General features: G+C 35.5%; 3 protein-coding genes across 3 annotated transcripts; 1 reads left to right on the top strand and 2 right to left on the bottom strand.

Annotated features, from left to right (window-relative positions):
- Positions 1-7,174: 7,174 nt before the first annotated feature.
- Positions 7,175-8,403, bottom strand: LOC146912995 (uncharacterized). Its single transcript, XM_085720841.1, has one exon. The coding sequence runs from the start codon at positions 8,401-8,403 to the stop codon at positions 7,189-7,191; it is 1,215 nt and encodes a 404-aa protein (XP_085576967.1). The 3' UTR covers positions 7,175-7,188.
- A 7,688-nt stretch (positions 8,404-16,091) lies between these two features.
- LOC146912994 (F-box/LRR-repeat protein 16-like) lies at positions 16,092-17,213 on the bottom strand. The gene has a single exon (XM_085720840.1). The coding sequence runs from the start codon at positions 17,211-17,213 to the stop codon at positions 16,092-16,094; it is 1,122 nt and encodes a 373-aa protein (XP_085576966.1).
- Positions 17,214-20,338: 3,125 nt separating this feature from the next.
- LOC146912993 (uncharacterized) lies at positions 20,339-21,351 on the top strand. Its single transcript, XM_085720839.1, has 2 exons — positions 20,339-20,704; positions 21,067-21,351. Exons 1-2 carry the CDS (start codon positions 20,339-20,341, stop codon positions 21,349-21,351), a joined length of 651 nt encoding a protein of 216 aa, XP_085576965.1.
- The last annotated feature ends 841 nt before the right edge of the window (positions 21,352-22,192 follow it).

Here is a 22,192-nt window from a genome sequence, read left to right as displayed (position 1 = left end):
AATCTTACCAGCAAAGATTAGAATGAGGTTGCAAAGTAGCATGCAACATAGAAGTATCGAGCAGAGTTCAAGCAGATATTAATGTAATAATAGAAGAATAAAGTTCACTCATCTCAACAGATCAGAGTATTGGTTAAAGCCAACCGGCGAGAATCAGAGTAGCGCAGCGGAAGTTAGTCAGTAAAGTTGTTAGCAGTAGCCATGGAACATGGAAATTGGTAGTAAGAAACTTCGTGAAGGAAGTTCAGGAATAGAAATACAGCTTTAATGAGAAGTATTATGAAACGAGCAGAAAGTTCTCGTTATGTTAAGTAAGTATAGATGCTGATACAGCCAGTATCGATTAAGGTATAAGTTTAAAGAAAGTATCTTCACTCAAGTAAGATGAGAATTGCCTTTTGGTGATGTCGAATGCGTAGAAGAGCTGTTGGTTAGTCAGAAAGAGTATGTGCTATGTTAATGGAGTACAATTTATGGGTTATGCCTGACGAAGTACATACACTCCTATACCATACTTGTGAAATGATAACGATACTTTCTAGAATGGTGCCAAGCCACGATTTTATAACTTTTAAAGATAAGATTGGTATTGAGGAACTTGGGAACGATGTTTATTTTAAAAACATGGAATTTCGCATTGTTAAAACTGATGAGATACGTCGAAAGCGAGTAAGCTCACTTAAGACGTACAGACTTCAGGACCAACTCGCTAGAGGCAAGTGTGAAGGAGAGTCGTAAAACCTTTTTCAGATATAGAGACTCGTCCTGTGGTTCTGCAGTACTAGTATAGACTCAATTTTAAAATGATATTTTTCTAGTCATGAATCTATTCGTTCCAAGAACCTATGTACCAGAGTTTAGAAATTTTTAGAAACAAAATGCTAGGATGAGTATCGTTATTAACTAACAAGAAGCCGTATTAGAATGTGTGCAAACTATAGAAGATAAGGTTTTATGAGGAAACGACGATGTACATGTGATACTAATGTTCTACGGGATGCACAGATTTGTGCTTAGAATGTCCAATGCAAGTGTAAATGGACTTAGTAGAAAGTTTCAAGAGCATGTGAACCGCCAGACAGGTTAATAGATTGTCAGATGAATCAGTGTAGTTGCTTTCACTTCTTCACGCCAAGCTAGAATAAGTTACCCATGAATTGCAGTACAGGGATATTAGGAAAGGATAGACAAGTTTCTTAAGACTATGATTAGAGATGAGTAGAATCATCAAGATGAGTAACAAAGTAAGAGGCGAAAGTCGCAAAGTGCGGCAAGAAAGATTATCTGTGTGTGATAAGATGTATGCATGATAAGATGTGTTAGATACACGTAAGCACCTGCAGGGCAAACCTGGATATCAGTAGAACTCCAGGTTAAAGGCAAATCCTGAGTGTTTCAGATAGAGGAAGTTACTTAGGTGCAGAGTTCATGCTAAGCAGAGAAGGAATAGGTCCGAGACAAGCAATCCTCATATAATAAAAGTTAGTTTTAATCACTATGTTCTCAGATAGTTCTGTGATTTGAAGAAGATAGTAACATGGAAGAGACCATGTTCAATTATATGCAGAATTGCATGCTTTGTTGAGAAAGGTATTCTTCAAACTCCCCAGAGTGGTTTTAATTAGATATCGTGTAGCAAAAACCAGAGGAAATAGATTTTTGCTGCGATGATTGGTAGATGATTCTAAATTTCGAGGACGAAATTTTTTTTAAGGGGGGTTGAGTGTAATATCCCGCTTATCAGTATCGGAATATTACCAGTCGATCGTGCCAGAGGATTAATGTTGTGGAAAGTAAGTTAATGGAAATATTTATTATGTCATGCCAGCTTAATACGGGTAAAGTATCAGTGTCGGATTAAACACGCTAGAGGCAGCGGCGTAATTGTAACTTCGCACGAAAGGGATATTTATTTGGTTTTGGTACCAAAATATCTCATTTCTCATGAGTTTTCTCTCTCTAGGTTTTGGGGTTTGGATTTGCTCTCCCATCTCTCTAGAACTCACACGCCCTCCTTCTCTCTTTCTCTTCCTCAATTCTTCTCAAACTTCTTCCAAAATCATGAATCATGTTGTACAAGATTCCTTCAAGGTCTTTAGTTACTTGGAAGCTTGAGATTTAGTTTGATTTCCTTACTTCTCATCACCAAGAGAATCTCAAGAAGATAGGGTGATGATTGGAGCATGGTTTTGAGCTTGGTAAGGTTCCTTCTTGGTCAAGAATTAAAGGAAAGATGATTTGAAGTTGGGTTGAAGAGCTAGAGTATGGATTGTGATACTTGGAGCTTTGGAAGCAAGCTAGGTTTCATTTATGTGAAGTGATGAGATGCTTGAAAGCTTGGGGATCAAATGCAAATCATATTATGTGAGTTCTTTAGCTAGTTATCCTACCTTGGGTTGTGCACTTTCTTGTGAGAAAAGCATGATTTATGTTAGTTTAGCTTATATGAAAATTTAGTACCCCAAAGTAAATCTTGTTGATTATGTGTTAATATTGCCATGAGATGTCTTTAAATAAGTCTAGACATGTTGTTGGATGAGTTTGGTGCATTACAGGGTCTAATTGGACGAATTTTAGGTCGAAAATGGCGAAAACCCGCAGCCGAAACATGCGAAAACGCAAGCTTTGGAGCGCTGCGCCTGTACAAGGGCGCTAGGCGCCCACAAGTCAGAGGGCCAGCGCTAGGCGCCCTAACCCTGGCGCCAGGCGCCCGAGACAGGGCAACCTCCGCGTTGTTCTGTGATCGGGTGCTTGGGGGCAGTCGTGCGGGGGTCCGTAGCGATCGTTTCGAAGTATTCTCTTGCTGTTTTCACTTATTTTTCCACTGGAACAAACATGGTTTTATTAAATCTTAGAACTTATAAATGGCTTGGAATTTGGGTTTTCGGTACTTTCGGTCTTTAGAAATTATTGAAAATTGCACATGTCATCCATCGACCCTTGAATCGAAAACCATGGCAAACTTAGTATGTATCTCAAGGTTGGCTCAAGAGAGTTTAAGCACGATGGGGTAGTGATGAACTAAGATCGGGAATAAAAGTAGAGCCTTGACATAGCTTGTCAAGAACTAGAATAGCTTATAAAGAAATAGAACGCTAGGCATGAGTTTTATGCTTGATAAGGTGCGAAGTGATATAGAGTATTCTCTTCGTATAGGAGCTAGAGTGACCTTATGAGTATGGTAAGACGTGAATTAGATATCCCTTCACGTAGCAAGTTAAGTAAGCATATAGTTTACCTCTAGAGGGATCGTTTAAGGATCCGAGGTAAAAGAGATAGCATGCATATAGATTTAATATTTATGCATTCATAGACTAAAATACTTTAATGAAGCTGTGAGGCGATTAGATATCTCTTCACATAGAAGCTTTAGCAAGATGTAGTGGTCGTGTCTCTTGTGTCCACACTAGGTTGGTTCAAGGGGTTTCCATTAGGTGAAACGGGGTTAGCCGTAAGGATCCCGCACGTCACTGCAGGAGTGCCGTTGGTTATACCTTAGATAGGTTTCCATCGGATAGATGGGGATTGCGCTCGGGGTTACTCCACTCGGGGCTTTCCGTAAAATGAACTCAGATAATGTTTGATTGTTAAACGCTAACTTCATGAATGAATCTGACTGTGCATATTATTAGATATATTATGTTATGTCATAGAGCCTTGACGTAGATCGTCAAGAAATAGTAGAGCCTTGACGTAGATCGTCAAGAATAGTAGAACATAGACGTAGATCGTCAAAACTAGTATGACAGCAAGAAAAGATACGTTGTTAGAAACATCGTATTATGCATCGGAGCAAATAGAGAAAGATATGCCGATGACGACCTTAGGTTTCCCCTAATCGTCCGGTTTACAATTGTGTCATGATTATAGTATGTTTAGGCCTTGATACGTAGAGCATATTCTTGGCATTGCGGTTTTAGATTCCCCTCGACCGCCATGACACGTATAGAAAGTGAAGCCTATAACAGTGAGATAAGACTATGACGGCCCTAGTATGCACGACCGTCTAAGTATGCAAGTCCCCACACACGTATAATCAACCGTCAGGTTGTATTTTAGACACGTGGTGACCGTAGGTTTCCCCTGAGGTTGCCTATAGCCTAGGGATTAGGGGAACTCACTGAGACATTATGTCTCATCCCAATCCTTATTTGTTTCAGATAAACAGGTTGGATTAGCAAGCTAGTAGCCGAATGGATGATGCGACAAGTGTTCGTTCGTACCGCAGCAGGATGATGTGGATATTCAAGGATGCATCTATTATACTTTAGAAAGTTGAGTTGTTTTATTATGTACGAACGCATTTGGTTGTATATATATTCATTCGTAGTTGTATTGTTGTAAATTTTTAATGTATCCAGTACTAAACTAATACACATGCTAGACTTTCTAGATACGTCTAGTATGGGTGTTACATCTTTTATTGTAACAGCCCAGGCGGGTCCCGGCTAGGCACTGTACCCCCCGACACTGTTACTCACAAGCTTAATCACCCCCCCCCCCCCCCTATAGTGGTGTTTTTGCCTTCCGTGGGAATCGAACCTAGTACCTGGGGTTAAGTACTAGTTCAATCCATTCCCACTACCAATTGAGCTACTAGCAGATGCAAGAAATATAGTACATTAGGAGGGGATCACTTTGTGGGGTTAATTTTTCTTCATAATACAAAACCCTCCTCATTTGGGGGAACTAAAGAGTTGTATTGGAGGACTGTTTTGGAGGGTTTATATGAATTCTTCAAATTTATTCTATGTTGTTATAATATTCTTAATATTAAAAATATATGAATCATAAGCATTAATTTTTCATTCTCTTAAAAAACACTCCTTTAAAATTTTTGAAAGATTTCTCCATTTTCCTCTATATTTACCCCAAAGCTCTTCCTTCCCCTCCCCTCCAAACTACCAAACAAAGCCTTAAGGTTCCCATTCGAAAGGCCTTCTCGATTCTCTACATCATAGACCTCTCTTACAACATGGTCATATATAGTAGTAATACCACTCCAAGGCAACAAAATTTATTACTTGTGGAGTGAAGAGCCACTATAGAAAGATTTGTTTACAACAGAATTTCAAACTCTTGGATCAATATATAAGGCATAAAAATATAACGACCACTATATTTAGAAAGTGTGTGGATGAGCTTCCACATGGGGGATTGAATTTGCCACAGAATGTTGCACAAATTTGCCAATCATAAGCTAGAAACTATGTTTACCAAAGGTTAACACATTTCATCAAATTCATTAGCAAACAAAGCAATCAGAATAAACAATAACAATGAGGTTAATAAAATTTGCCACTCAACAAATCCTTTTGGAAAACCACACATTAATCCAACAAGACAAACTTTTTTCTCCAACAATATAATTATAACAAAATAAAGGAAATTCTTAGACAGTCAATTGTGCTTTGGAACCTTTCCATTCTAGCTATTTCTTTAATTCCAAACTTGCTTAAACTTCTTTAAACTGCAACCGTATTCCCTGTATCTCCAATAACCTGTAGGCATAAAAAAAAATAAAAATAAATCAACAGTGACTTGGTTGGTTATGAATTCCACACCCAATTAAAAAAAAACAAACATAATGACTTCTGATTCTGTTTATATATACCCACATTAAATGTTTTATAAGAAGGACACAAACACATTCCGCACATCTTGATTTTACGGGTTCTGTCAAAACTGAACTCAATATATGTGAATCTCCGGCGTATACAATTAAATTATGAAATATTATTGACATGTTTTTCCATATAAATTTATCAAGTTTAGGAAGATAATGATTTTGTTCAATTTTTTTTTCCTGTATCGTGCTATATGATAACCTTTCTACGAAACAACTGAATAACCTTTCTACCAAATAGAAGCCACATGAATTGAATCTGAATATATGCTACAACAGCCAAGACAGAATCATGTTTTATACAGACATGCCAAACACCAACACTCCCTAAATTGAAACTGTCACTGCTGTCATATATGTTATAACAGCCGCGGCAATAAAACTGATCCATTTCTATACAGACATCAAAACAAAAAAAAACTTAAAACATGCCTATATGAATGCTTACTGATCACTTCAATGTTTAATCCACAAAGTATTATAAACAATAGTATCTGATTGCATACGGATCACTGCAATGTTTAATTCAGTTTCTGTAAGTTTTGCTTTGGATCATCTTTATAAAAAGTGATTGAGGATGAGTCTGTCATGGATGTCAAGGGAGAATTGATACCTGATCTAATAAATTTAAACAGAATTCTAACAAGAAAACTTTTAAGAACCTAATAACAAGGATTGCCACTATGTGCAAAGGTTTAAGGACTAGAAATATCCTATCTGCTTCAAATATCTAAATAACATGAAATTTGTCATCTGTTATAAGTTAGGCCTTTATGTCCAACATGTGTAATGAGTTGTTAGGCTTAGGCCTGCCTTTTGTTAAACCAACATTAATAATTAAGTAAAATATTCTCGAATAAAAAGTCAAACTCAATAGATATTATATGGCACAAAATGGTGTACTTACATAACCGACAGTGTAGGATATTATCAAATAATGTAGCCAATGAAATAAACTATCCTTCCACTAACAATAGACTAAAACTCCTAATAGAAGTCACAAAACCAGTCAAGAGAAATTATCTTCTTAGTCAGAACATTTTTGACAGATTTGTGACAAGTGAGATAATAATACTACACCAGGCGATCAAACTTAAGCAAGCACAATAAATAAAACATAATGACATAGTGATTACAAATTTAACCAGAGTTAATGGAAAAAAACGGTGGTCTAGCAACCGCTCACTGAGAGGGTTTGAAGGGTGGTGAAGTCTCTAGACTGTTTGTTGTAAAGCAGAACGACGGTGAATGTTAATTTGAAGGGTGTTGAGTTCACGTGGGAGGCGTTTTAATGTACAGAAATGGCTGAAGTAATGTTTGAGAGCACAAATTTGGTGCAACCGTGCAGGCAGTGTTTGAGAGTACAAAGATGCTAAAACTGCACTCAACTTCTTTATTACATTGTACATTATATAAGAATGCTACAATATTATTTAGGGAATTATCATGAGTTAATGCACATTTGTAAGTTTACATTTTAAAAAACTAATTTCTCATAAAAGTAAAGCTTAAAACAAAAACAACTTACAGAGTTCAAACTTGAGCATAGCATTTTTTGAATACTAGCAAAGAAGGCATCCATGACGCAAGAAGAATTCCCTATTTATCTCACTTAAATGTAAATAATCCAAAGAAATCTCTCTAAGTTGTGTGCTGTTTTCTGCCACATGTTTAACTCCCTCCTTTGTGACCCTTTTACATTTTTTCAGTAATAGTTTCAAAAGCCCACAACAATTCTTTGAGATCCCATAAAGTGTTTCATCATCAACATTGGTAATTGACAAGTTCAACACCTCCAAATTAGGAACTCCAAAATTTATTCCAAGTAGGTTCACACTTGTACATCCGGATAAGTTTAAATGAGTAATCTTACAACATCTCCTTAAAACTTGACAAATACTGTTATATATGTAAACACAATTATTCAAATCAAGCAGCTGTAAATTGGGGAAAGAGGAAGCTAACATTATAATCATTTCATCATGTAACCAATCATTTTCACCCAAATAGAGAGACTTTAATTGAGGGTATACACCAGAATTCTCTACAATCTTTTTCCCAATAGCTGTGTTTTCCATTTTGATCTCACTAAGTGAAGGACAGTTCCTAACGAGGGAAAACAACGCTGATTCTGAGAGCCTCGAACAATAACTGAGGTTTATAGACACTAAATCACTGTGGAACAAAAAGATCCTGGCAACATGTTGATCCTTAAGAAAATAAGTGCTTCTAATATTCAAATGTTGGATACATTGACACTTCGATAACAGATATTGAATTCCATTTATGAAATCAGTTTGAGAGCTGAGCCAAGGGTGAACGAGGTTGAGTTCTTTGAGGAATGGGAAACAATCGGCAATGAGTAAAAGGTGTTTGTTGTTGAGAAACATACTATAACAAGTGAGAGAGGTTAAAGTTGTTATGTTTTGGGAGAAAGCTCGCAACCAATTTGCGGGAAAGGTTCGGTTTCTATAGATAGCGAGGGATGTGAGTTTCTTCAATGGGAAACGAGATATTAAGCTAAGAATGGTATCAAAGCTGTCATCGATGACGTGAAGGGAGGATAGGTTGTTGAACCTTTTGAAGAGGCGGCTGAGGAAAGGGACTGCTGCATCTTTGACAGTGAGTGAGAATAGGAGAGAGTTGGTGATAGAGAGGAACTGTTTGGAGACGAGGGATAGAGAATTCAAAGAGCGAATGTCGTCGTCGATAAATTTGAAAATAGATTCCCAACAATCATCAGGTAAATATGAATATGTTCTCTTCTTCTTTTTCATCGTATTGAGGGTTTAGCTTCAGGTTTGGGATCAAGTTGGGATCAGGGTTAGCTATATATAGATATGTGACTTAAGATTTCTTTTTAAGCCGTTTGAAATTATGAAATTGACCTCAATAACACTCCTGATATACAACTATCCGATGTTCAATTTAAAATTTCATTTTTGCACCTCCAAAAATTAACTTAAATATTTTTTTTTTTAGTTTTATTTACATATTAGATAGTATTGTAATGCTTTTTTTTTTTTTTACAGTTTTTTCAAAACCATTAATTTTTTGTTTACACCATAATGAGTTTTTTTTAATAATTTATGACTTTACTGCATTTGTTAACGCATTTGCTTAGTATTTTAATGCTTTTTTTACACAAATTTTTTGTTATGTATCCATATATATGGTTGAACTTGCTTTTGTTTCAAAGCCGGATCCAAAGGTATATTTTGTTGATGTTGTTGAATATTTTTTCAGAAAGAGAAATAGAAGTATGAAGATAGAGAGGAGATGATTAACTAGGCTAGTTGTCAAGAAATATAGGTTTGATTTACGCATAAAATAGAAAAATCCTACACTGGTTTCGGACGCAGACAATCGTAGCTTGTTTAAGCTTGTGAAAGAAGTACCGAGTATAAAGGATCAAAGAATAAGTTTAAACAAGGAGACGTCTAAACGAGAAGACATAGGTTCAAGCAAATGTGGGTGTTCCTTTAGGTTGCATGGTTATTTCAGTGCAATAAAACTCTAGGGTCTCAATATTGTTTTCAGGATTGCATAATCATAAGATGGAGCCACAGTAGAAGGTCTTATGTTGGCTGGTCGTTTAACTACAAAAGAGACAAAGATTGATGGTGATATGTCAAAAAATTTGATAAAACCGAAAAAAAAATATTCTTATTTTGGATTTGAAAGGTAGACAATATGATAGTCGCCAAAAAAAATTATAATGCACGTCACAGATACAAACTGAGAATCAGAGGTTCGAGAACAGAGACGAAATAGTTGTTCAACAAATTTGAAGAAAACAACTATGTTTTCAATTCTATAATGGTTAATGGGTCAAAAATTGTACAAGATATATTTTTGCACATCCTAAATCTGTGACATTGTTTGACACCTTTTCAACTTTATTGGTGATGAATTCGGCTTATAAAAATAGTCAATACAAAATGTCATTTGATAAGATTCTTGGTTTTACCTCAACCAAGATGATATATAATGTCGGATTTGCTTTTTTAACTAGGAAGAAAAAGGAAAATTTCACTTGGGCTCTACAAGAGGGTGCTAATATGTTGAAGTTAAATAAAAATGCAGAAGGTAATTTTTACTGACAACGATATTGCACTGATGAAGGTTGTTGCCAAAAAATTTCCAGCATCTACTATTTTAGTGTGTGAATTTCATATTTTAAAAAATGTGAGAGCTGGATGCACATTGGATTGGAAAGTCAAAGATTACAAATGAAAACATGTGAAATCCTCGGATTTGGTTGATGCCATCATGAATGCTTGGCAAGTGATAGTCCATTATCCATTTGAGGAGCTATACCCTGATGATGTTTTACGGTTCATAAAGGTTTGTGAATAATTTCCAAAAACAAATTAACTATGTTGAAAGTGCAATATTGGAAACCTTTGAAAGAAAAAATAAATAAAATGAAGGGTCATATTAACATTAATATTTTTTTGGTAGTGGTATTAACATTAATATGTGTCATAATGGCACACTTTAAAAAATATAATTTAAGAATTAAATTGATTGTTTATTTAGTTTGAAGTTGAATTCCATATAATTTTGGAGACAATAATTCTATTTATATGATTCGAAAGTACAATATTTTTTGTTCCGTTGAATATCGACATAAGTAAAGCACTTTTGATAACTAACTTACAACAATGACACCATAACTAACAAATGAGCCACATTTTTTATTATCTCTAAATAAAACTTCTATTAAAATTTTGAAACATGCTAAGTGAAGCATTACAGACATCAATGATTGATCCAACACATGAAATTAATACTGAGCTTACTAGAGATTCCATCAACCACGTGTTGGCAACCAAGTTCTATGGCACTAAAGTTAAACTCATGTTGCCAAAACCTCTGTATTGTATCATTTAAGCCCCAAGCTTATGTGTCATGAGGCAGTGGGACGTCCTTCCATGCCGCTTTCGTCCCTAAATATTCACCATTTCCCCCTTCCTATTTGGTAGCAACTTCTTTCCTCGAAAATAGTTGAAACCATGTTGCACTTAACATCATCCACTATTGGCTCACTCTATTGTGTTATACATTGGTTTCGTCTCGAACTTTTGTTCCACTCGCCTCCAACTGCATGAGACTTGCTGGCCTAAAACCTACTGCCACTGTCATAGATTTTCACACACCAAGTTGAATGAAACGTGCAATTAGGACAAATCATTTTTGAGTTTCCAAAGAATACACGGAATTTTTGAATTTCCAATGAAACGTCCGTTTTTCTGGTTTGGTTTATAAAATTCGAAACATCCCCATAATTTTGAAGTATCGGGGCTTCAAAGATGATACATGGCCGAAACATTCCCATAATTCGAAACGTCCGTTTGTTGCATGATACATACCGATTATCGATAATTCATCAATTTTGAAGTATCGGGGCTTCAAAGATGATATATGGCTGAGGCATTTTGCAACTCATATATATTTTTCTAAAGGAAAATCAACTCTTACAGTTGTTCTCCTAAACAAAAAACTCTTATATATGAACACTCATAAATTTTATATACTCTTTCAACATCTTATCTACTACTAATATCATAAAACTAAAGTCTATAATTTTGCCTAAAATATATTTGGTTTAATCTCTTAATCTCAATAATTTGATGGACTTCATGGTCAGTTTGCTATTAAATAATAGGTTTAATAGCAGTTTTAGCCCCCTAACTTTCCCAAAGTTGCGATTTTGGCTCGTAAGAAAAAAAACTACAAAATCGCCCCCTAAGTTTTCCATATGTGGCAGTTTTGGCCCCCAAGGCCAATTTTGACTCGGTCTACGTTGACGTGGCAGCCTAAGTGAGGTGCCACATGTTATTTTTTTTATTTTTTTAGCCTTGGGGGGCCAAAACTGTTACAGTTGCAAAACGGGGGCGGTTTTGTAGTTTTTTTCTTAGGGGGGGAAAAATCGCAACTTCGTGAAAGTTAGGGGGCGAAAACTGCTATTAAGCCTAAATAATAAGAGAGAAAAAAACTTACGAACCCCGTAGTTATATTTTTGTGGCTTGTATAAAAGAAGATAACTTATGATTTTGTCACAACTACATATAGTTAGATTTTTGTCGCTTAAATTCACTATGGAAACATATGTTTAACCATAATTAATCAAAACAAAATGACGGTAATGTGTTCTGGAGGTTCAATGCTTTGAGAAGTTTCAAATGAATTCACTTGGATAGGGGATTTTCATTACCCTTTGAGGCCCTCTACATCCTCTAATTTTTCTTACAAAGTACATTGAACTTCTATTAAGAAAATACAAGACATGCATTCTAAGGAAATTCAACCTATTCACTTCTGAGATGATTCTTGCTGAAATTCTTTTTGCATGCCATGGACTGCGAATTTTAAGTGATAAAGTGCAATGCAATCGTAATAAAGAATAATTCATTTAATTTATTAAATTCAGGTGTAATATCAGATGAAGAAACCTCATATTGCTCAGTTTGGGAAGGTTTTTTTTTTTCTAGAATAAGTAATCAGAAAACAAGAATCTCTTCTATATATGCAGAGTTTCACCCTACCACAGTGGTTAGTGGTTACAATATGATTATATCATTTACCCATTAATGTGATAAACTTCTAAATGCGTATTTTAACGTGAAAGAAACAAATAATTCCCTCTCATTGAGAAGTTGCTGTAAGCTAGAATCTATTTTGGACCTATCCTAAATTTGATGCATTTCATCAAATTCGTTAGCAACAACAACAAAAACAACAACAACAACAACAACAACAACAGAATGCACCTTTATCAGTTGACAATTTTAAAAAATAATTTCTTAGAGAAGTAAATATTAAAATAATTTCTTACAATGTTCATGTCAATATCAGAACACTAGCATAGAAAGGATCCATCACTACAAGAAAATATACATTTCACAACAGGGATTTCACATCAGTGGACAAAATAGCTGAAGGGAAAGCTAGTACGGTGGCATTTTTGAAATTTTATTGAAGTTAGATTTATCCTTCACATCAGTGGACCCAAGTAGCTGAGGGGAAAACTAAATAACCAATAACATTTCCCATCAGTGGATTTTTGAAGTGAGGGGAAAACAAAAGCGGTGGCAATTCCGCAATTTTGACCAAACTTCTCTTAACCAATAAAAAACACGCTTCATTATTTTATTTTTTTAGGGAAGAAAACACGCTTCTTGTAGATCTCAAATCACCCTTCATCCTTCAGATCCCCTTTCTCTTAAACCTTCACGATTCAAATCCTTCACGTTAAAACCCATCTTCTGCTAATAATCACACTCATTGAAGCCATCGTTCTCAACGTTTCACTCAATCGTGTTGTTGTTTTCACTCAATCGATGCCGTTCTCGCCGTTGTTCTCACTGTCTCGCCGTTTCTTGCTATGGTTCTCTCTGTCACTGAAAGCAAAGCTCTTCTCCGGTAAGTTTTCAAAAAGTGAATGGGTTTTCATACTGTGATTTCTTGTTAACCCTAATTTTTATGAATTTTTCAGGTTATGAAAATATGGGTTTTCTGTTGTTATCTCGTTTTCGTTCACAGTGCACTTTCTCTCTCCTCCATTGTTTTCCTTCAACCACCGCACCGCTAGGTCAATTTCCATAACAATCATGACTCCTGCTCTCATTGAGGTAACCTCACTCTCCCTTCTCTACTCTCGTTTTTCAAATTTTGCTTTTCATTTTTTCAATTTCTTGTTAATGCATATTTTTGTTTAATGTCTCTTTCAATTTTGTATAAATGTTGTGTTTGAATTTGAAATTGAGTGTTGTGTGGTTAGAACTAGCAGTGATGAGGTTTTCGTTTTGGGATTGTTATTTTGATTTTGTTTATTTAAATTATCGTTCAATTTTGGTGCATTTCGTTTTTGATTTTGGGGATTTTATTAGGGATTGTGTATTTAGTCGATCAAAAGTAGTGTGATGGTGATTTTGTTTATGTTTTGGTAATTTTTTTTATTTTTTTGGTTATTTTAGTAACAACAGCAGGAAGATGAAGATATGCTTGTGCCGCACGTGATTCCGCATACGGATTTGGCTGAGAACAATAATCATCAACCAATGGATGGTATATATTGTCCATTGTTTCTTCACTTTTTTGTTACTTTATTTATTGTTTTTTTAGATGATTTAAGGAAATTGATGTTAGAGTTAAGTTAGATGGTTTAAGTTAATTGATGTTAGAGTTAAGGAAAATGCTTCATGCATTGATGTTAGAGTCAAGGAACTAAGTGATATAAACTAGTGTTGGTGTTACTAAGTTTGTCCTCTTTTCCTTTTCGAGAGAAAAAGTAAATAACACCTTTGATTTATGAAGCACTGACACGTGGACATGGGTAAATAATCTGAGAAAATGGTATAATTGAATGCAACTAGTACATGTGTTGTTGTTGGACACTGGACACACTTTCATCATGGAGTGCCAGTGCTACATAGGGCTTGATTTGTTTGAGAACACATTAACCAGTTTCCTTTTTAATTTCAAAGTGATACTGCCTACTTAGTATTCACTCTGTTTTCATTTTTCAATGATTGGTGGAAAAAAATAAAGAAAAACTATGTGAAGTATTTGAAAGTAGTAAACAAAGTGGCATTTTTATAGTTAAAAGTGACACTAGAAAAAAAAAAATACTTTTTCCCCTTCAAATCCAATGGGAATTTACTTATTGGTGTTTTGCATTTTGATAATGTATGCATGTTTTCAATTTCTTTGTTTTTACGTTAGATTTCTCTCTCTCTCTCTTTTTTTTGTTTGTGAATTTTGCTTTGTTGATTATGCGCCCTTTTTAATTGGCTCACTGTTGTAACATTTTCCCCATTTTTCTTTCAATGCTTTTCTTCCCAACATATTGATAGAGGGAGCTAACCATTAAATTATTGTAATCATTCATTGTATATTATGTTTTCATGTATATATTGTTATTTATTTTTCTAACTTAGGTTGTATCCATGTTCTGTCTTTTGTAGATGTATAGTATATAACTAGCCAAATGGAATTCAGCAGTAGTGGAGGTCTTTATTCTGTTGATATCTCGTGTCTCTGCTGGGTCTTGAATGCATGATTTTTTAGTTAATTATTAAAGTCTATCTAGAAACCATTGAAATGATATCAGTTACCACTCTTATTTTAGTCTTATCCCCCCTTTGTTTTTTGTTTGCATTTTGTTATTTTAACATTGAAAGCGTGAAGAAAATTCCTTATGTCCTTCAACTTGCTTTCTTTGCTGGTATTGGTGGCCTTCTCTTTGGGTATGACACTGGTCAGAGATGATTTCAAAGAAGTGGATAGAAAGACATGGCTTCAGGTACTTACTCTTCATTTCCATTATTATCATAAGAAACAAATGTTTTTTTTTCTTTGCCTCATTGAAATAATCTCCATTACTATATAAGAAACATACAATTTTTGTTTAAATAAATATGAATGGGCTTTAAATAATTTATTTATTTTTTTAATGACAATTTTAGTATGTTACAATATTTTTTTGTTTAATAGTGACTTACTGTACTACTTACTATGACCAATATTTGCTGAGAGACACAATATTTACTGCAGTTGGTGGATGGATTAACGATCGCTTCGGAAGGAAAAAAGCAATCTTAATTGCAGACACTCTCTTTTTTATTGGTTCTGCAATAATGGCCGGTGCAATGAGTCCACATCTATTCTCATTCTCGGTTGTGTTTTTGTTGGTCTTGGTGTTGGAATGGCTTCTCTGGTATACATCTCAGAAGCTTCTCCAACTAGAGTAAGAGGTGCCTTAGTTAGTCTCAATGGATTTCTCATCATTGGGGGGACAGTTTCTCTCCTACCTCATCAACTCGGCCTTCCCAAAAGTGAGCAACTTTGTTTCACCAATTCAACATATTTTTTCTGTTTTCATTCATGTTATGAAATGTGAGGTGTTTAGCCTATTGATCATGCTCTAGTACTTAATATCGTTAGTCATAAATTGTTGTATACACTTTATAGGGGTTAGTCTAATGGTTGTAAACTATAGAATTTGGTTGTGATTGATTTAATGTTTAGCCTATTGATCATGCTCTAGTACTTAATATCGTTAGTCGTAAATTGTTGTATACACTTTATAGGGGTTAGTCTAATGGTTGTAAACTATAGAATTTGGTTGTGATTGATTTAAAATGAAGTGAGGTGCTAGACGTTAGTGCTTAGTCTTCAGGCATGGCATTCAATAAGAAAAACTTCAATCGATTAAAGCAATACATATAACATTGTCCAATATATATATATATATATATATATATATATATATATATATATATATATATAATGGACAATGTTAATGAGTTCTATTAGATATATAGTCAAGACTGTGTGAGTGTACGCGCGTGCACACACACAGTTAGACTATGAGTATGCTATATGCGCACGAGAGAAATCTTGACCATTAACCATATATAGTCAACATTAAAAACTTTTATTAGTGAGACAACCTTACTCATATTAAAAACTGATGTGAAATGTCATTTCTGTAGTAGTGCATGGAGAGTTCAAAAATTTCATCACTATTTTCTGGCACTTCAATCTGTGTTAGTTGTTTGCAGTTTTCCACAACATCTTTCACTCCTTTCTCTGTGACATCGTAACAACCTATAAGTGATAGTTTCAAAAGCCCAAGACAAATCTTTGAGATAGCATAGAGTGTTTCATCCTCAACACCTGTTTTTGACAAGTCCAACACCTGTAGCTTGGGAAGTACAAAGTTCATTTCAAATATGTCCACATCTGCATTACATTCGTTTAAGTACAAATGTGTAATCACAACAAATCTCTTTATAACTTGCCAGATATTTATAGATATCCTCCAACGACAACTATTAAAATCAAGCAACTCCAAATTGGGGAAAGAAGAACCGAACATTTTGATTTTTTCGACACTTGACAACCTATTGTCACCCAAATAGAGAGACTTTAATCGAGGGTATACACCAATATCTCTCAAAGAATCATTATTCTCTAACATCTCTTGCCCAATAGCCGTATCTTCCATTTTGATCACACTAAGTGAAGGACAATTTCTAACAAGTAAAAACAAGGATAATTCTGTGAGGTCGGAACAATAACTAAGGTTTATAGACACCAAATCAACAAGAAACAAAGACAACCGGGCAACATGTTTATCATTCAGATCAGAATAGCATTCAAGATCCAAATGTTGTAAACATCGAAACTTGGATATCAAAGAGTGGATTGCATCAGTGCGAATTTTACGCGAGAGGATGAGGGAATTGAGGTTTGTGAACCTTTCAAAAAGGCGATCAAGGAAAGGGTGTGTTTGATCGAAGATAGTAAGCGAGAATAGGAGACGGTTGGTGATAGAGAGGAACTGTTTGGAGACAAGGGATAGAGAATTTAAACAGTGATGACGGTTGTTGTCGTTGATGATGCGGAATCTGAAGACAATTTCCCAACAATCATCAGGTAAATATGAACATGTTTCTTCCTGAACCAACTGTTGTGGAGATTTTAAAGAAGGAGTTATCTTCTTCCTTTTCTTTGGATTTCGGAAGAGTTTCACCGGTGGTAAATTTTCCAGTGAAGATTTTGTTTTCCTTTTCATTCGCAGGGAATGGTATGAGCACCGGCGAGGCTTATTGTGCCTAGGGATGGCAATTGAACCCAAGCCCACTGGGTACCCGCAAAAAATACCCACGATGGGCGGGTAAATACCCGCATTATTGGATATGGGCCTGGGCACGGGTAATTACCCACGAATTTGAACATGACTGGGTGCGGGGACGGGCAATCTAGTGCCTACCTCGCCCCATGCCCACACATTATATAGATCATGCGAATAATTTTATTTATATTAAAGTTAGTTAATTAATCCTAAGTCTTTGATATTTATTGTAATATGCACTTGTTTTTTATATTTTAGATGCTTTTTATTTGGCCAAATAATATGATGTGTAATATTTTATATGTTGATTTAGAAGATTTCATATCATATTTTAATTATGTTATGATATTTTTTGCTATTTATTATCTTTTTGTTGTGAAAGTGCGGGTACGGGCACTTAGATACCCATAGGATATGGGAACGGGCACCAAACTTGTTGCCCAGGAGGGTATGGGCCCGGGTATGGGGATTTTTTTAAAACGCGGGTATGGGGATGGGCACTATGGTACCTTGCCCAATGGGTACCCATTGCTATCCCTAATTGTGCCTTCGGTTTAAATAGAAGAGAGAAATCATACGGTGCCTCAGGTTTATTGTGTTTTAGGGTTTCGATAAAAGAACTAAGGGGTAGTTTGTATACATATGCATTAGGCAATGGGCTTTGTTTGTGACAAATCTTTCTTTCACTATATCAATTTATTTGTCCTTTTTTTATATATTTTTGTGTCTTTTTCCACACAACAATAACCACTCCATATTTTTATTCAAAAAATAAATAAATAACCACTCCATATTTTTCTGTACCAAAAAACAATTCCATAATATTTTTTGTAAAAAATAAAATATAAAAAATCCCTTTTAGAGGAGAAAGAAACTAATGTCAAAAGATTGAAATAATTTTTTTTTTTAGGGAAAAAGATTGAAATACTTTCTAACCAACTAAATAATTTTTTAAAATAAAATGATTTTTATGACAAAAAACAGTCATAAAATAGATTCTAATTTTTTATAAAGTCTCTAAGAAATAATCACTCAAATATTGAATGTTAAAGTCGCTTCAATTTTAGTTAGTAAAAAATTAGCTCTATGAGATCGTTTGTTTTCACTTTTTTAAGAAAAAAATCATTTTAAAAGTTTGTGTCTTCTAAAAATCATCTAAGAAAGAATCATTTTTTTTAAATAACTTTAAAGAGTGTTGTATCTATTTTCGAAGTTTGTTAATTTTCATTAACAATTATAATTTAAGTTGGAAGAACAATGTTTCTTTTTAACCATTCAAAAGTTTAACTATGTCAAAAGTTTGACCCTCTGTTTTGTTTGTATCTAGGTGTACTGTCAATCACTTAGATACTAATCTCTTTTAAAATCAAACACATGTTCATAAGTTTATTGTACATGGCGTTCTTGTCCTAAGGTGTTACTTCTCAAGTGTGATTGAATTGAAGCGAATAGAGGCTGCAAAATCAATCAATTTTTGGCATGACACTGGGAATGAATAGAGGCTCATACTTGCATGCATGTGATCAGCCGTAGTGCTAGCAAGTATTTATGATGCTTTTAAGGTTGTTGGAAATTTAAAAAACAAATTATGTTGCACTGTTGATCATGTTTGGCTTTGCTTTCTGTAGAAAGTGCAATGAAAAATCGTAGAAAGTTGACTATTAAACGAAATTTTGGACGATCTAAAGAAAAGAGGGAAATCACATTAAGTCTTTTTCAGTAGTATAAGTGAAAGTTCAAGTAAGAGAATGAGAACTCGAGGTTATATACACATATGCGAGATGTTTGGGACATGCCAGACGGAGACTTTGTACTTTTTGATGTAGATCCTTTGGGACAACCAAACCGTTGGGAAGGAGAAAATATATTGAATGCAATAGGGATCTTGGTAATAAGGAGACATCTAAGTTATGTGACACGTGTTGTATGAGTAATCATACGAGTCTCAGACACCGGCATTTGTCAGACCGGACACGCTTAATTCTAAGAGTGTTCATGCTTCATAGAGATTCAACGAAACGACTTGTATTCATGCTCAGTTGTAGATGCAAGGAAATCACTTGTATACAAGAAGATAACTTACTCTTGAAGAGTTAATTTTTTGTGGCTTAAATTTATACATGGAAACATATGTTTAAATATAATAACTTTAAAAATAAATAGTAGGCATCAAAACAAATCAGCATCTTATCTCTTAATAATTTGTGCTTTAATGATCAAAATGGTATTTTTCTCGCAAACGATTAAGAGATGAAAAACAGATCAGGTGTAGTAAAACAGACTTTGATGCTTTGTGATACTATATTACCAGATACAAATGCCTCTCTGACTCTTATTCTGTGCATTTCTTTAAATGTTCCGTTTCATAGTCGGTTTCGAATTCTCTTAACGCTCCCATTCGAAAGACCTTCTCAATTCATTCCATCTTAGACCTTCTCAACAAGAAATATTATTAACTTCCTGTTATTGTTTCTAGTGGAGTGACTTTAGCACTAAGGATTCACTCTGTTCCAAAATCTTAACATCTCAATCAATGACATCAACACAAAGTTGCTTTAGGAGTGATTTGAAGAAGCAACGACCAATAAAGAATAAACAGCCGCTAGAAAAAGATTTTTTTACAACAGAAGTTATTCCATAAAATATAATGAGACTTTTCAAGTGTCTTATAAAACAACCATTTTTTTTTTTTTAGTTTTTAGATATAAAATAGGTCCAAATGCCATCTACTTTAGTTTATTTTTCCCGCTATGGAGGGACTGCCTTAGCAGTGAAGAAAGACGCCTTGCCACAGTTCTACTACACAATACTTCATAACAGCACAGAAAACCAATATGCAAAATAACCAAGACTGTATCAGGCAAACAGATAAGTCAAGCTAGGCGGACAGCGCCACTGAGAACTGTTAATCGTAAGTGTTCAAGCACTTATTTATGACTAAAAGATAAGCCAAAAAATGTTCCTTTGGAGTGGAGTTAGCTAAAAAAAGAAATAGGGAGTGCCTTATTCTTAAGGTGGACTTTGAGAAAGCTTATGATTCGGTGGATTGGAGCTTCTTAGAGTATATGCTTAGGAGGTTGGGATTTCATGCCAAGTGGATAGCTTGGATGAAGTCGTGTGTTTTTGGAGGAAGCATGTTAATTCTGATAAATGGTAGTCCAACGGAGGAAATTGATATCCAAAGGGGTTTGAAACAAGGGGATCCCTTGGCGCCATTTTTATTTCTCTTAGTGGCAGAAGGATTTAGTGGTCGTATGAATAATGCAGTCAATCGTAATTTGTTTAAAGGTTTTGAAGTGAAGAGGGGTGGGTCGGTAATTTCACATTTGCAATATGTCGATGACACTTTGTGTGTTAGGGAAGCTTCAAATGAAAATCTTTGGACTATTAAGGCGGTGTTAAGGGGTTTTGAGATGGCTTCAGGTTTAAAGGTAAATTTTCACAAAAGTTGTCTTATGGCAGTTAACGTGGCGCCGGAGTTATGGAGATGGCTTCCTTCTTGTTCCTAAATTGTAGTCTCTCCTCCATTCCTTTTTCTTATTTCAGTTTACCGGTAGGGGCGGATGCTAAGAAGTTGTCAACATGGGAACCGGTGTTGGAGAAAATTAATGCCAAACTCAACTCATGGGGGAATAATTAATTATATTAGTTTGGAAGGTCGTATTGTCCTTCTAAATTCGGTTTTAAATTCGGTACCTATTTTCTATCTCTCTTTTTTGAAAATGCATGTTAAGGTGATTAAAAAGGTGGTTTGCATCCAAAGAAGGTTCCTTTGGGGTGGAGTTTACGGTAGGGTGAAGAAGATTTGTTGGGTGAAGTGATGGAAAGTGTGCCAACCAAGAGTAGAGGGGGCTTAGGCGTGAGGGATATTAGTTTGGCTAATATTAGTCTCTTAGGTAAGTGGAGTTGGCGTCTTCATGATAGTGAAGCGTCAATGTGGAAGGAGGTGTTAGAGGACAAATATGGGCCTTTGGTTAGTAGTAGAATCCGTTTGGAGGGGGACGTTTGGCCGTCTTTAGCTTCTCGTTGGTGGAAAGATGTGGTGTCTTTAGAAGAGGAAGGGGGTGAGATGGTTTAATAGGGAGTTGGTTTGGAAGGTGGGGGATGGAATGGGAACATCGTTTTGGAAGGACGCGTGGGTCTCGAGTGTTCTGCTTATAGTCACTTTTCCGCAGTTATTCTCCATAACAAATACTCATGAGGTGAAGGTGGGGGAGTTGTGGGAATCCGCCGTAGCCGGTGGTATGTGACGGTTTTCTTGGCGTAGAGAGTTGTTTGTGTGGGAGGTGAATATGCTTAACTCTCTTTTGTTGTGTTTGGACGGGCGGTGATAGGCGAGGGTGTTGATATATGGGTGTGGAAGCTGGATAAGGTGGGAGTGTTTACGGTCAAGTCTTCTTATTTACAAAATTTGAGGCGTTTAGACGAAAGCTTGTCGACAGAGGAGGAGGTGGTTTTTAGAGATCTGTGGAAGAGTATGGCACCATCCAAGGTGTTGGCTTTCTCTTGGACCTTGTTTCTTGACCGTATATCGACCAAGGTAAACCTATCAAGAAGGCACTTACTGGGAGTGGAGGATTCTAAAAGGTGTGTGTTTTGTGATAGTGAAGATGAAACGTTAACCATTTATTTCTTCATTGTGGGGTGATTTCGAGGGTGTGGACGGAGGTGATGAGGTGGTTGAATTTTAGTTTTATCACGCCCCCGAACTTATTTATTCATGTTTTTTGTTGGTTTAGTGACGTGCGGTTTAAAAAACTTAGACAAGGAGCTTGGCTAATTTGGCACGCCGTTGTGTGGGTGGTATGGATGATGAGAAATGATTGGATTTTTAAGGTGATTTCGTGGCAAAGGAGCTTGAGTAGGCTCAAAATTGCGACGTGCTTATATTATGAATGGTGTTGAAATCCCCGTTTTTG

Source organism: Medicago sativa, chromosome 6, assembly GCF_051527215.1.
Source record: "Medicago sativa cultivar Bolivia chromosome 6, Bolivia_mono, whole genome shotgun sequence".
In the NCBI taxonomy this organism is placed as follows: Eukaryota; Viridiplantae; Streptophyta; class Magnoliopsida; order Fabales; family Fabaceae; genus Medicago; species Medicago sativa.
This window is presented reverse-complemented; position numbering and strand designations above follow the sequence as displayed.